The sequence below is a fragment of the Diadema setosum genome, chromosome 5 (genome assembly GCF_964275005.1).
Source record: "Diadema setosum chromosome 5, eeDiaSeto1, whole genome shotgun sequence".
Lineage (NCBI taxonomy): Eukaryota > Metazoa > Echinodermata > Echinoidea > Diadematoida > Diadematidae > Diadema > Diadema setosum.
The window spans coordinates 19,769,683-19,786,398 of record NC_092689.1 but is presented as its reverse complement, the minus strand read 5'-3'; the positions used below and the strand labels follow the sequence as shown (position 1 = coordinate 19,786,398).

The window sequence follows — 16,716 nt, the reverse complement described above, 5'->3', positions numbered from 1 at the left end:
ATGTTCGGCGACGTACATGTAATTCTCTTGGGAGAATTGAGTAATCAAGTGGGAGCAGTTGCGCAGGTGTAGGTGCAGAATGCATAGTTAAATGATAAAAGAAAAAAAAATTCCGGTTATTGGAATATGCATTGCTTTAAATTAAAGAGTGGGAAGCATAATAATTGTATTAAATAATGTAGCTTTTAAGGAGCAAATCCCTTCCCATCTTTAGGGAGTAAAATACGTGTTCCCTTTTTGCGGTATTTACGACTCGTTTAAAACATCTGCAGGCGAAATAAATTCTCGTTTTCAACATTTTCAAAGTTGTAATATCTCTTGTCTATTTGTGACATGCAAGTAATAATAATCATTAGACAAGACCTGCATTCTAGATGTTTATCCTAGTCCATGTGAAGTTTGCCTATTCATGGTCTTCTGTTACTTTCTACAAACATAAATGGTATAAAAGTCTCTTACTTTCTTTTTAATTCAAATATTTCATAAATCAAAACATGCACATTCTGCCTTTATTATTTATTAGTTGTTTATTCCGGTGACTACAAACGTTTGTTGACTCAAGGTGAAAATCATCAAACGGGTTTGATAGAGGCACTCTGTCATCATTCCGTCAATACGAGTGATTAAATATCTTTCTTGTCCTTTACTGTTTTTCTATTTTTTCAGGTAACGTGCATAATGCCGTCACACTAACGTACAAAGATATTGGTATTCGCTGCTTCCAACTCCGAGCACCTGTCCCGCTGTGGCGCTCTCCCGTCAGCAATGAAACGCCGGTCTTTCGCTGAGCCCCATGCCACTTTGAGCCTATTGGCTGCTCACCACCAATCTCCGAGTAGTGGCGTCGGTGGGGGAACGGGAGTCGTACAGCCATGGATCAGCGCTACGGACACACCGAGCAAACCTCGCCGGAGTCCCGGCAAGACCGCACGTCGATTCTCGGCGTTCGTGGGAACAAACATCGGGCTAGCGACTCGAAGGGGGTCCGCCATGCCTGTTTTGCAGCACGAACCGGAATTCGAAGCTTCCACCAAGCCCCAGCAGGTTCTGGGACTAAGGAACGAAGAATGGAACAGGTACGTGGCTCAAATTTGTCAAACCTTCCCTCTTGAATTCTTTGCTGTTACGCCTACCTCGCTGCAGGTGGGTGAGAGAGCTGTGTTAACCTAATATAGCTTCGTGTATTATGTTGGTGACCCGCGAGCGTCCCGTGAAGTGTGGCTTGTCGCGAGCCGCGCGTATCGTCTGCTCCGTTTTCTAGCTTTTCTTTTGCACCGCTGTGCATGCGATCCCAATCTTCAATTCATCATGATAACCAGACATTTTGACGTCATGATCAATGTGTTCAATGTGCAGTCAATCTACGATGTTAAAACTTAGGATTGACACTGAACTTGATATCTAGCTGGCTTGATATAAGCTTAACTACTTGCAATAAACGCATCGAATTGAAAACATGGCGGGGATCGAATATGCATCTCCACTAGCTTATCACCATCCTACCTTTTTGTATGGTACAATGACCTCGTTGTATGACATTACAAACGTAGAGTGGAAAATAATGTCCCGTGACAGAAATAAAGGCCTACCCTTCTGCGAAAGTGTGATAACGACATGAATAAAAGGACCGGCAAGTTCGTATGTCTGAAGCCAGATTCCCAGTAAAGAACGAGTGTTGGTAAACAAATTAATGGAGCATGACTTCTGCATTGTCAAGAACGGGAATACAATAGTTTTGCGGTTCACACATAGTTAGGACATGTTTGCTCTAGTATTACAATGAAAACAACAGTGTATCCCATCTTTGAGCAGCTGAAATATTTCGTGGGGTACTTTTACCCAAGTGGATTAACGTGGCACTGTGTTTTACCAAGGCCTCCTTGGTTTTACAGCGTTGTTTTATTAGTATACTGAGTAAATATCAGGTCGGGTTTTCGGCTGGAAAACTGATAACAAAAGCGAGCTCGGTCAAAGTGCACTCGAGGGCCTGCGGTGTTTTCAGTGTTATTCTATACGCTGCCGGGTAGTATGCAGTTTACGATGGGGGTAGGGTTGTCGTATGTACTATAGAGTAGCCCCTTGTGACGCGAGGGGGAGGGGATGAGTTTGGAGTGGAGCGTGGATTGGTACTAATGGAGGTAAGTATAGCGTGTATAGTGAGATGATGGTGATATCAGATTGCAACACTCATAGAGTGTCAGTTTTGTGAAAATGTGATAGCGTTCCCACCAGTTACCCTTCTCATTTTCTTCGCAGACAACATTTCTTGGAGTGACATTTCAATCGGAAAATGTGGCATCACATTCTTTGATACATCTGAATGTCTTGTAAATTAGAAAAGATAGGCAAGATTTTGATGTGAAGTATACCTCTGGTTGAACAGTAGAAACAATTCTTGCCTCATATACGTCTTTCAGTCATGTCACTTTAATGTTGCAATATTTAATTAGATACTTACATTCAACATTATGTTGCAAGCATGTACTCTGAGCATGGAGCTACTCTGTTAGTAGCTCCATGCTCTGAGTGATTGATATTGCATTGAAATGGGAGAGAGGAATAGAATCTTCAAGCTAACGAGCCATTTTGTTGACCACAGGGCCTGCTTGGTAAAAGGATAGTTGTGAGTAAAAATTAAAAAACAAAAACAAAAAACTAAACAAAAAACAAACACCAATGGAAAAATCAAAAGCTTCGAAGCCTTCAGCTAACGATTGCTTTTAGTTGAATACATTCGAGCGTTTCAAAACAGATCATATGCACCTCCTTATCTCATGCAGTGGAGGTGAATAGGCCTACTCACATTACGGTTTGTTGTCCATTATTTAGTACATATGATGCCCTTTTTTCCCCACGCAATGGCAGCGAAAATTACAATGATAACGGCAATGGACAGTGACAATAACAGGATGTTCAGGAAATCAGACAAAGTTCAATCAACCTGGCAACTTGCATGTCTTCAATGTATTGAGTATAATGCCCACTCAGCAAATAATGAAAGTAAACACTTTTTTTGAGGTTAATATTTTTCAGAGAAGATTTTGATGAAAATCAATGTATCATATACGATACTGAAGGTAATTCAATTAGCTATCAACCTAGTAGGTCAATACAAAGGGAAACTTTACGTATGAGTGAGCACACATATGTTTTGTCCTCCAAGGCACAAAAGTAAAAATTGCAAAAATGGACATGTTGTCTTTCATTTGCATATGTCCTTCAAGATAACAATAATAACAAAAGACCAAATAGGCTTAAAGGGATGGTACAGTATTGATGGAGATGAGAATTGAGCTTTCAACTTTTTGCAAGATACCAAGAAAACGCTGATGAAATAGTGCAGAGCATGCCATTTTAAGAGGAATTCAAAGTTTATTTGACGAAAATCGGATTTGGAGTGACTGAAACATCCAAAAACAAGGTAAAACAAAGCGATCGTAAAAAAAAAATGTGGGTCCCACACTTTATTAGAATCGCTCTGTTTTGGATATCTCAGCCATTTGAAAACCAATTTTCATCAAATAAACGTTGAATTCCTTATGGAATTACATGCTCTTTCATATTTCATAAGAGGTTTCTCATTATCTCACCAAAAATGTTAGAAACCTGAAATTAGGTCTCAACCAAAACTATACGATCCCTTTAGCACAATGAAATAGACGAAAAAAAAAAATCTCGTTCTCTTTATCTATTTATAACCTCAAACAAAAGCAAAGTGAGAAACTGAACGGGGAAAATAAGAATTTTCTGTCAACTCAAACTTCGAATCACTAAGGGAATAAAGGCACAAAGATGATTAAATCAACAGAATTTCGTAAATTTAAGAATCCATAAGACAAATTCAATAACCAAATATTATTTACAATTTTTCCAATTTTGTTGAATAAATTCAAATTTCTACCACATTTTGTTGATATTGCGTCTTCTCTCATTATACCCCCGCCAAACGAAGTTTGAAGGGGGTATATAGGAATCAGCGGACGGTCGGGCGGTCGGGCGGTCGGTCGGGCGGTCGGTCGGTCGGTCGGTCGGGCGGTCGGTCCGTTGCAAATCTTGCGTCGCGAACTACTTCCTCAGTTTTCAACCGATTCCCATAAAACTTGGCACAGATGTGTGCCTTGGGTTGTAGATGTGCAAGACGTATTTTTTGACAGTACCCAAAAGTACGTTGCCATGGTAACGGCATATTATGGGCAAAAATGGGTACAAATCTTGCGTCGCGAACTCCTCCCACAGTTTTTGATCAATTTTTATGAAATTAGGTACAGGTGTTCATCTGAATATGTTAATGTGCAAAACACATATTTCCGCAGTGGCAAAAAGTGCGTTGCCATGGTAACGGCATGTTATTGGTAAAATATAGGGCAAAATGCTTCATGGCAAAACTGCTTCATCAGTGTTCTTCCAATTCTCATGGAATTCATATTGAATGTTTGTCTTAGGATATAGGTCAGCATGACACATTTCTTGACAGTGACAAAAAGTATGTTGCCATGGTAACAGCTCACATATTATGAGCCAAAATGATGGAAAATTTTGTGTTGCAAACTACTTCCTCAGTTTTTGCCCAATTTCCATGAAACTTGGTACAGATGTGTGCCTTTGGTTGTAGATGTGCAAGACGCATTTTTCGACAGTACCCGAAAGTACGTTGCCATGGTAACGGCATATTAATGGCAGAAGATCAAGGAAAGATCTGGCGGATTTAACTACTTCCTCAGTTTTTTGACCAAAGCTTATGAAATGTTGTTTTGACCAAAGCTTATGAAATGTTGATTTGACCAAAGCTTATGAAATGTTGTTTGGCGGGGGTATAACCAGTCGCTGTAGCGACATTTCTAGTTTCATTTGAATTTGGATTTAACACGAAATTATTCATTTCGCCTTTTTTGAAGTTTTTGCCTTCAAAGATATTATAGAGATCATAGGTTTGATTTTGCAACTTAATTGATGTTTGTTGATGTATGTTAAATTTGTCTTTTGTTCTTATTGTTATATGGAAGAGCACTTACGCATGAATGATAACTTGTTCATTTTTTTTTCAATTTTTGTCGGCCTCATGCCAAAAGGGCCATAACAGTGTACAACGTCTATGGTGTTAAGGCCATTTTGGCATGAGGCCGACGTTTTTACTTTTGTGCATTATAAGAGAAAAGCAAAGATGTTAACTCATGCGTAAAGTTTCCCCTTTTTATTAATCTACCAGGTTGATAGTCGATTAGATTTTCTTTAATGGTCTAAAATACATAAATTTTAGCCAAATATTCTATGAGAATATAAACTTGAAAAAGTGTTTACTTTCTTCTTTTCTTTTTTTGCTGAGTGTATATAAAGTAGCGGATTAGAACCAAACGCAAATGAAATTACAAAAGAACGGGAAAAAAGACTCAAAAGAGGTTGACGAGCCTTAATTGCATAGATAACTTTACAGATTTTGATTTTGAATATGTCAGGATTCACACTACATTGTATGTGAGATGGATGAGTACCTACCAGTGGCATTCTGTTGCAGATACACTGTATCCACACTGTCGCACATACTTTCTTGAATATTTTACAGAGTGTACTGCAATGGCTCAAAGGTAAAACATGATGATGCTACAGTTACTTTCGTATGCATGGCGTATTAAGAACTATTCCAGTTTGAATTTAGTGGGACCATTCACATCGGCCTTTGTACCTCAGTGCGGCGTGTGACAATAATTTGCTTACATAATATTTTGAGCCAATGACACATGAATATGCCTTTTCCTCCTCACGTTCACTTGGGTATTTAACCCTGTATCACAGCTAGATAGGCGAATGATCGAGCTTATTGTACCGTTGAAAACTCTGCGTAATTACGGTTGCAATAGTATTCATTTGGCCCGGAGTTTTTTTCATCAAATTCACTGAAGCTTCTGCGACGATAGTGTACGCTGTGTATAAGTAGTTCGATGACATAATGGAGAGCCGAACTGGTAATCATGCAGGTGATATGCTTTTTTTTTAAAGTGTTTCATAGTTTTAGTGTTTCATATCATGGACCTATGTCTACTGGAGAGATAGGGAGCGGGCTTGGCGCGAATTTCCTTGAAATGTACCTGACAAGTGACATTTTACCCGCATTTTAACTCATACCTGTTACACTGTCAAGAATGGATGTAGAACGGGACGGTTGAACTTCAACTTAAAGATGGAGTTGATTGATTCATTCAATTACTGATTACACTACCACAAAATTATGACTTTGTTTATGATATGACTTAGATGGATAAAAAGGAGACACTTAACGCGAACATTCAAATCGAGTCTGGCACCTTTAGTAAATTATCTCCTCATTAAATGCTTTCAGCCAAAATGTGACAATGTATTTGTGCCTATGATTACACCTATAGCTGAAAGGTATCATGATACTATCACTCATTTCTCTATCACTTATTCTCATTACTGGAAATGATCGTGCAGCAAAAATGACATTTTCATTGAAAAATACATGGCCAAAAGGGTCGACGATTTGGTCTCATATTGAAGCCGGTGTCTTGCCTAACCCGCGCGTGATTAAACAATACAGGTCCAACCCCCCGCTGTATCATCTTAATTTAAATCTGGGAGCTTTCCACGTCCCTGCTTTCGTCATCCGTCACGCTTGAGCATTCGGTGTGCGTCGTCGTCTATCAACTTGTCATTTCCTTTGACAGTGAAACACTATCTTACGGGCGGCAATGGCGACTTAATATGCCCCATGCCGCACTCGATCAGGTCATTTTAATTCAGCTTAATCGAGGATATGATGAGCGTAGAAAAGTCGGCCTCCCCATCCATCAGTCCTATATAACTGTGAGAATCAATTCCCCACTTCGCAATTTCGCGTGCCCATGAGAGGTATGCAGCATTTTTTTTTCTGTGAGTCATTATTCTTAGTGCAGTTCTTGTAGCTATGGTCATGCGTGTAATGAAATAACGAAGAAGCCTGGTGGTGGAATTTTTCTCTCCATTACCATCGATTACTCGACTGGGACAACCCAGCTTCCACGCTGTTCTCCTTAGCAAAACTACCCTACATAATGGGAGACTGGGAAGTCTTATTTTAGCGATGCCTTCTGATGCCACGGAGGTACGAGAGAACCTTGCTGATACCAACCACACACTACAGGAGTGAGATGTACGTAACTGGACAGAAGTAAAACTGCACTAAAAAGTGCAAGGTGCATTTATCAACAAATACAGATGTCTTGTTCTTGTTTCTATAGTGTTGCTCTCATCAATGCTAAAAAAAAAACAAAAGTGAAAAGAGCAAAATCTGAAAATTAAATCACGATGACGTCAAGGGGAAGGGGATGAATTATGCAGATGGCACACTTATAAGAAAACTTTAAGAAATTAGTCAGTGCTACAGAATTTGATTATGGTATATCATCCCTGCTGATCGACGTTCCATCAACTTGCCTCCTCATTTTCAGCAGTAAGCATAATGTTTGTATAACATGTAAATTTGACCTTTTGAAACAAACAAATGACCCTTCTTGTTGTTGTTTCAATTTCTCTGTTTTCTGTCTATGTCATTTTTACTCTGTGCGACCTACAGTCTAGCGTGAAGGAAATACGGAGTGTTTCCTGTAAGATCGCGTTGATTGCTGCATCTTCGCCTAATGATAATTCCTAAGGCTGAAGTCGGGTGTAATACGACTTTTCTCGCGCTTCCGCATAGCTCTCCGGATCAAACCTACTGAGTAACCTGTGGATTTAGACCTTCTTTGGTTTCACCACAATAAGAAATAAGATTGCTGATAAATTGATCTCAACTTTGTTCCGCTGTTGACTCTCATATATAAGATCTTGGCTTTTTGCCCATCATTTATTTATATATTTATTTATTTTTGATGAGCACAATACAACAGAAAGAAAGAAATTCAGGATTCCCTGCGCTTCTTGGTACACATAGATATATATCTGTTCAATCTCTGTACGTCTCCTCTCCACTCACCCTTCTCTCTCTATAGTTATCTATATCTATGTGTCTATGTAACTATGTATTATAAACAGTTATATATATATGTAATATTATATTTGTTATATCATGTTATATCATATCATATAATATACAGAGAGGGGGAGTAGACGCGATCATGGATAAACGTGCAGTGTGCTTGCATGAGTGTGAAGCTTGTGCGTAAGTGTGCATACAATTTGTATCTACTTGAATATGTGGGCGTAATTAAATTCGTGATAACGTGACAAGTGTTGCAAGTGAGAGGGCATATGCTTTATTTCAATATCAAGTGGTATCATATGACAGTGTGTGGCTCGCATGTTATTACGTTTAAATATCACCAGTTCGTGAATTATAAATGTCCTGTATATATGTTCCAATAAAAAACAAACAAACAAACAAACAAACAAACAAACAAACAAACAACTCGTATTTCGGTCGTCTAAGTCCGTATCACGAGAATACGAGGTTACAATGCAATCATCATAAATGTGAAGAGTAGATAACATCAAACATTATCATTGCTGTCTTGTTAAGTTTTGCATCAAAGACTCAGCCTAGTGGTGTGTTTTGCAAAGATGCCTGCAATTTCTATATAGTTGCAAAGATCGCAGTTGCTATGACAGCAGCCAGGAAATAATCACTCAGTCGAGAGTTTTCAGATTGTTGCCGCAGTAACTGCTACTGTTGTAACTAACAAGGACTACAAACATATTGAAACGGGTCACAGGAAAGTGAGTGGATTCAGTCGTAGTGTGAAATGCAAGTGTGAGGGACGAGAAGCGAACGTATACCCCAGGTCTACCGAGCATCCTTTCACAAATTGCACGAAGGCGTTTTTTTTTTTCTCCCCCCAAAGAAGTCGAGCCTTCTTTATTAGCACGATTCATGAATGTGTCCACAATTTGTGATATGATCTAGCTTTTTCTTCGAGTGCTCGTACAAAGTTCAAACGCACAAAGTTCATAAACGTGTCGGTACGATAGGGTCAGGTGGAAAGCTTCATTTAAGGGCAAAAAACGGTAATTCATATCTGGCTTCGGAGATGGGCGCAAATCTCAGGTTACTTCGTTCATTACATTTGCTAATTTGAAATTATTTATAAGGCAAACTCTGTTTTATATGCTTTCACAGTCTCTCAATAAGAATATCTCATTCTGTAGAGACAGATGGTGATTCGAAAGCAAACAAACAAACAAGAAAGGAGAATCAGTAATCACAACTCATGTCATCAATAGAAGGAAGGAAAGTGTATTCCGTACTGGGCATGGTTTTATCATGTGTTTTTATTTCATATATAATATGCCCCTGTCGTTGACTGATTTAGAAACGTAAATATGAATACGACCTCCGAATAGGCCAGTGTAATTGATAAAAATCAGCTTGTAATATTCAAATAGGCTTGTTCCTCAATCATGCTGATTTAATATAATGTAATGATTTGCTTTCCATTTCCTTACTTGACCGTAGATTACCACTCTTTATATCAAAGGAAGTTTGTCTCAAAATGTCTTCATGTAGACGTACAAACAATTCTGATAGAGAGATATATTGTGCAATAATACTTTTCATAAAGGCTCATCTTTGTGTGTGAGAGAGTGTGTATTTGCGTGTAGAAATGTAGGCATTTTCCTCCTAACATGTCTCTATATCACAATATTTAGGCCTAATATTTTATTATGATTTTTTTTTTAAAGGTTAGGCACTGCCTTCCTATCGGCACCCAACAATTTTATGTGTAAATTAAATCATAGTTATTAATTTGTTCGAAGTTCGTCTTTTGTTTTTGTTTTTTTATTTGTATGAAATGTGTTGAATAAACGCAACGAAACAAAGGTAGAAATGACTAATACTATCTATGCTTAGATTGCAATATAATTGTAATCTGCATCTGAAATAAGACAACACTCAACGATGATGTAATCGCCAGATAACCGTCCGTTAGGTTTGAGAACTAGAGAAAAATAGAGAAATGATATGAAAATATATTTTTTTCTATATTCAAGCAATAAACCCTTCCGAATAAAAATTAATCATTTGCTAACTCGTAATAACTCCTCACTCATTTAATTAATGCTAATGATGCAAAATTGTCTGTTAATATTATCTAAATTTTAAAAACAAAAGAAAGAAAATAGATGGATCTGGACAATTTCAGTGGTAAACTTGCGCAGAAATAACATCACCGCATATGATTATCATAATGTGATTATGACCTATATACAACTGTTTCGAGAAAACTGTGTGAATTTTAGTAAATCTTTCACTGTTTATTTGACTTCACTTCTTGTCACCGTAGAAACAACTTGAGCATAGTGTGGAGTTTCCCTTTAAACAGAGTCTTCGCAGCGAGTCATGCTGAGAGTGTCAATGCATAATGCGTCACCTTCCCCACCTCAACTCGTTGTATAACAAATTCAGGGCAATTTCTCTCGTGGTCGAATGAACAAACTCGCTTGTCTAGATCGCATTATTTGATTTCGTGTATCTCTGCCTTTGTGTTTGCGTGTAAAATTTATGATATCTCTCTCATCCATCTATAGGACAAAATGATAATTATCAAACACACATACACACACGCACACACGCACACACACACTCACACACTCACACACACGCACACACACACGCACACACACACGCACACTCTCTCTTTCTCTCCCCTCTTTCGCATGTGCGCATGTCCAACAAATTTTCATGAAGACAAATTAAATCAAATTTTTTTTGTAATTTTTTTTAACTTCATTTGTGTATGTATGTAGGCCTATGCATGTATGTATGTGTGTAGGTGTGTGTGTGCGTGTGTGTGTGTGTGTGTGTGTGTGTGTGTGTGTGTGTGTGTGTGTGTAAGTATTGTATTTTTCCACATCTAATGTGGCCGCATGTCGCGATCTCAAGTGAGGCAAAGGTATATAGTTTGGAATAAAAGAACGGAAGTGATGCCGAGGATATCAACCTTGATAGCGGTATAACACACTGAGCAAGGGATACAGTAAGGAAAACGAAGCAGCAATGTAGGGGAGGGCAGTGCTGCGAACCAGTGCAGAAATCGGAAGTTTACTGTAAACTATCAAATCAGCCGTTACCATGGCAGCAGAATCTGAATTCTGATTCCATTCGATACGTTTAACTCTCCGTGTAGCTCTTAATTATTCATCATACGCACTACTGAGTATTATGTTGACGCCATAATGGAAAGGTCCTGCAAATACATTCTGTGAAAAGTACTGATGAATTTAATTTCCTTCAATTACGTAGGACGAAGTTTTAAAGTGCAATTCCGCTTTATAGGTTAACCTTAGCATTAATGACGTAACATCTACATACTGAATGGGACGATTTCATTGTAATCGTATACGTGAAACAAGAAAGCTCGTGGGATTTAGAAATTGCACGTATTTTGATAAAACGGAGTAACCACATAAAACATGCAAGTGGATGAAGTCGTAAAGTCACGGCTTTACAAGTCTTCTATTGACCTATAGGCCTACACGTATTCTAATTGAATTTCCTCTTTTTACCATGAAATAAGAAACTGTAGCCTTGACATTAAATTTTGGTAGCATTCCAATAAGTTAGGAACGTTACTCTACTCCCCCCTCCGTGTGTTTTGTGTGTGTGTGTGTGTTTTCTTTTTTTTTTGGGGGGGGGGGGTGGAAGTAAAGTTGCTAAATGTTATGCTAAAACGTAATTCCTATACATGTTCATATGATATGTATATACATCCCTTTTTTTCTGTGATGTGAATTGAACTGGTCGACACCTCAGCTAGTTTGCATTATGCGGCGCGACCAATATCAATATGCATTTCAAACATGTTCCCTTTTCCATAGAATAATATCTCCAATTTTGATGAAATCATTTTCATGTTGTTAATCTGATTATATCTCTATTCATTGTAGTCAATGTGAAAACGGTGAGAGATGCATGACAGACGTTCGCATTTTTCTTCAGTCACGAAAGCAACATGTCAAAAACAAACACCGTTATCATATTCGCGTAACTTATTATGCTTCCTCAAATCGAATTCCCGTTAGTTTTTGTTTATTGACAGACGTAAACATTTATTTCAAAACTCTCTTTAATTCCATGATATTATGTAGTCCTACATGTATAATCACCGATTATACCAACACCCAAATTCAATCTCATGAAAATACAACTCTACTTCCAGAAAAAAAAAAAAACAAACCCGAAAGTCACAGTTATTTACACTAGTGACCCCGCTTTAAGTACTCATGTGGTGGTGCATAAAAAATACGATGACCCATTAATGCAATGATTGTATTATAGTCGCTTTTGCGCCATGCTTTTCAAAGATGCTGCACGCTTGCATTGTAATTACATTCGACTCTTATTGGATGACACGATACCCTTCAATATTTTTCCGCCGTCTACATCATTAACCCAACAGCGCGAAGCAATCACCCGCCACTTCAGTTCACCTCTCGGCCTCCACCAGACACGTGTTTCATACGCCTCGTAATCGCTTCGTGATTATGTCGAAATTAATCTGACATTTCGGCCCAAGGACGCCATATTAGGCACTTTGCTGCGCGTGTCGAAATTGAATATGGAAATCTCTCTCCGTTCGCGGATTTGCGGTCTTGCACGTATAGACTAAGGGTGACTCCCAAAAATCATGTAGTACAGTGTACATACACAGTGCACCTGTATATACGTGTATGCACAATCACAGTGATAACCATTTCAGCCGATGGTGATAATTTCACATTCCTTTCTAGTGCTCATTACGCTCCAATAAATCAACTTAAAGCTCACGAGATATTGGGAAAACAAAATGTGGCGGATGCAACTACTTTATACTGATATGTTAATCGCACGTAACATTGCATATTGTGAATAATGATTACAATACTCATAGTAGTTGTACTAGCTAATATATTTATAGAGTTTGTTGGAGTAACAGCATTTACTTGTAGGGTGATTTTGATTATTCTAGTGTTGATGACATTAAATACACATGTAGTGATAATGAGAAACATGAGAACACTGATGTAAATGCAGTGATGAAAATAAACGTGTACATTTGCAACTATTACTGATACCCTTGCTATGCAAATGTTATCGGCAGTGATGAAATTATAATCATCAGTATTTCCGTAATAATGAGTTAGTTTGTTGTTGTTGTTGTTGTTGTTGTTTACCATACCATCGTGTCATGATAAGTGATTAGTCTGCAATGTACTAGTAATCGTTACGAATGATCCCGAAGAAACAGAGATGATGTTGGCAAATCGCCTTGCGCTGAATGAATAAGAGAAACCCAAAGGTCGGCATCAAGCCATGTGCAGACGAAATTACACATAAACGCGAGTAATTGATAACAATTGCTGCAATCAGTGGCCGTAAGATCCCCAAATCGGATATTTACAGCTATATAAAAAGAAGAAGTTGGCTATACAGTATTTAAATGGCGTAGGCAGAACGTTGCTCTTCTGAAAAGACCAGACGTGTGGTTGCGAGACTATTTTTCCTTGACGCATTAAAACACAAGATGGCACTGTGCATGTAATTGAATATGTCAATGAACGGTACGTGCAGAGGAGGAAAAATGTGCGAATTTAGATATAACGATTAGATCAATATTTTGAAGAATGATTCGTACTGCTTGCGTCAAATAACTCACTGTTTTAGAGTGCAAGTCGTGCGTTCGGAACTGTGTATTTTGATGTTCCCATAGTAAACCCGTTCTAATGCCTAGGTTTAAAGGCATTTTGACCGAAAAAAAAAACCAACAAAATGTACACGTCTTTGAACACAGTCTGTGCATAATTTGATTACACATTCTTAGAGAGGGGAGAGAAGAGGAGGGAGGGAGGGGGAGATATAATAAAGTGAGAGAGAACGAATTGGTGACAACGGAGGAGCTTTGCGGGTAAAATTTACGGCTGATTTAGGACTTTAAATCAGTACGCAGATTCTAAAGTATTTCTCACTTTTTTGAAAGTGCATCCTGAAAACGTGTTCCCCAACAGAATTAAAGATCCTATACATCTACGAAAATCACAACCTTGTTATATGATAGATTTTTTAACCCAGTCAATGGGCGATGTTGTATAAAAAACTAGTAATGTCATCTAACCTCGAGCAGACTGGACGAATGACACGAGATAGTAGATTTTCGCAGACTGATATCAAATTTGTACGTAACTTGGGTGTCACCTATATTATGCAGCCTTCGTAACCAGTCTTTCCATTTTTTCTTTTTTAATCCAACCTTCTAATTCACTTTATCACCTTCCATATACAGGAACATGGCAATGGAAAATGAGGTTTGAACATTTTATCTTATTGTGCAAGTACATAAAAATCAGATTTATGACCAGAATGGCATATCTCCTCTTCAGACTGAATTATGATATTGTGTGTAATCAGGAAAGTAGTACCCAAACAGATTTTGCTTATGAATTTTTAATTAGAGTGATTAGTCAGCCAATGAGATGAAGACCGTATAATATATGAAAAGAACAGCAACATGAGGCAGACGTTTCGGCTAGTTCTGCCTGTGTTGTAACAAGGGCCCTGTCACTCGAATCCAGTGTTATTAATCAAGTTTCGCACTCATGTTCCATTCCTCGCCCTTTCAGTAAACGGTGCCTTACTGTGGTTTGTGTTAAAGCATCAGAAGCCACAGGATGTTTGTTCTGTGCATACTAGAATCTTTCTATCATGTCGTAATTAGGCTGTATAGTGAGATAGAACATCATCATGCCTAACAGTCTGACATTCATGACAATTTTTGTCTCCAGAAGCATCGTTTTGAATGGGCTCTATTGCAGCAGAAAATGTCCTTGTGAATTTCTATTTTTTATCAGTGATATTCAGTTATCATAAGGAAGGACTAATGAATCTATACTCGCGTACTCCGTGCCAGTGCAGAACAAGTATGAACAGTCTTGGAAAACTTTTCATGATGATTACCACTTATTTATCAATAATTGCAAGGACCAGTAATTCAGCTTTCCCCGAATCAGTGTTATCGAGCGAATTAACAATTTGAATTTCAAGCTTTTATTCTGATACGAGACGAAGACCTCCGAAATAAAGCCGACATTGTTTACTTACTTATTGTTTACTTACTAATATTGAATTCTTTTTCTTAAAGCCTCCAACTGCGCAGTTGACACGATGGTGTTTTCCTCCTGGCAGTAAAAATAATTGTAACATGTCGACATATCTTACTTTGTAGTTTTTTTTTAGACGATTACCTGAGCTTTAATACCAGTGTAATTTAAACACATCCTGTTACCTGCAGATGAAATGAAAGAAATCAGAGAATGTTTCTAATCGTCCTTGCTTGAACGGGAGACATGTTGATGTGTGGAGTGACTCTCGCCGTGCAAAATACATGTTCAATACGCCGTCCTCGGGTGAGCTGTTATCTCTAAATCAACTGCTTCTGTTGCAGAAGCCTACTTCCCGAATCTCGACTATCCCTTTTGTTGTTTTTCTCTTTTTGATTTGTAAGATACATCCAAAATATTCCTCCGCCAAGACTGCCAGTGTCTCTCTCTGTCTCTTTATTGTACCTTCTTCTGTATGCTCACAGAAACCGATGTTGCTGCATTTGGCCTTGTATCAGTCTCTGTCTCCTTCATTTCTGTTTCATCAAGGAGACAATTTATTCGTCGCCCTAGATGTTCTTGTTTGGCCTGCCGAACCGGCTTTCATTCAGTCTGTCGTCGGAGCGTGGTGAGGAAGGCCGTGAGTTGCGTTCTCATCAGCCCGCAATATTGTGCCTCCTTCTGCCGGCTTCTCGATCACGCTCATCCACGAAGAGAAAGAAGACAAAAAAAATAAAGAAAGAAAGAGAGAAACTGCCACGGCATTCCTTGAACTTGTCCTTATACATTGTTATACTAGCTAATAACATGATATGCTCAAACAAAGCATTTTATACCTATGATAATTACACATGATCAAACAGGTTGCAAGTTACTGCTACCCCTTTTGCACGTCCCGAACACGTAACGTTACTACTTCATGATTAGCATTTCTTGGTTAAGTCCTCTCACCTTCAAAAGACTAGAATGTAAGTTCCTGCTCAGATGAAACCATACTCCATTTCCATAGGAAAGTCATTGTGACGGTAGTGATTAAGAACAAATCCATATTCCGTGGTTCAAGGATAATTTTTTTCCGATGAGCGAAGCAAACCAGCAGATATGTTATGTAATTCGTATAATGTATTCAATTTTCTTCACAACCTGCGAATACAAGAAACTTCTTGACAACAGCACTTTAGTTTTAGAGGTTAACATCTTTCTGCCAGAGAACAGTGAAGTTTAGGAGTAGCCTGCATGTTTGCTGATACTGTAGAGGCAACATCAGTTAAACGCCTTCAAGTCTAAGCTAAATGGTCATTGGACACAGAAGCATAATGGATTATTTAAATCAGATTGCGTAAATTGACCACTCAGTGGTTATTACATCACATTGAACTATTCAAGCTCAGGATTGGATCTGTTGAATGGCCCTCTACAATAATACTGGGCATCACCATAGGTAATTCAGGTAAGTCAAACCTTCTTCGACTCAGAAACCCAAGATTCACAACAGCTACGAAACAGGTAAAGAATAACTCAGATGACCTTGAAGACACAACATAAATCAGAACATATTGCCAAAATCCCGTGTTAGTTTACAAAGCGCAGTATTTAGAGTTTAACGGCGATTCATAATTTCGGCAGCACATCAGTATAGTCCGTCACCATCACGTT

General features: G+C 38.4%; 1 protein-coding gene across 1 annotated transcript in view; it reads left to right on the top strand.

Moving 5' to 3' along the window:
- Positions 1-765: 765 nt before the first annotated feature.
- LOC140229184 (uncharacterized) overlaps positions 766-16,716 on the top strand; it is a 46,721-nt gene continuing 30,770 nt past the window's right edge. The window contains exon 1 of the mRNA XM_072309450.1: positions 766-1,076. Coding sequence (XP_072165551.1) covers positions 766-1,076 — 311 coding nt within the window. The remainder of the gene's footprint in view (positions 1,077-16,716) is intronic.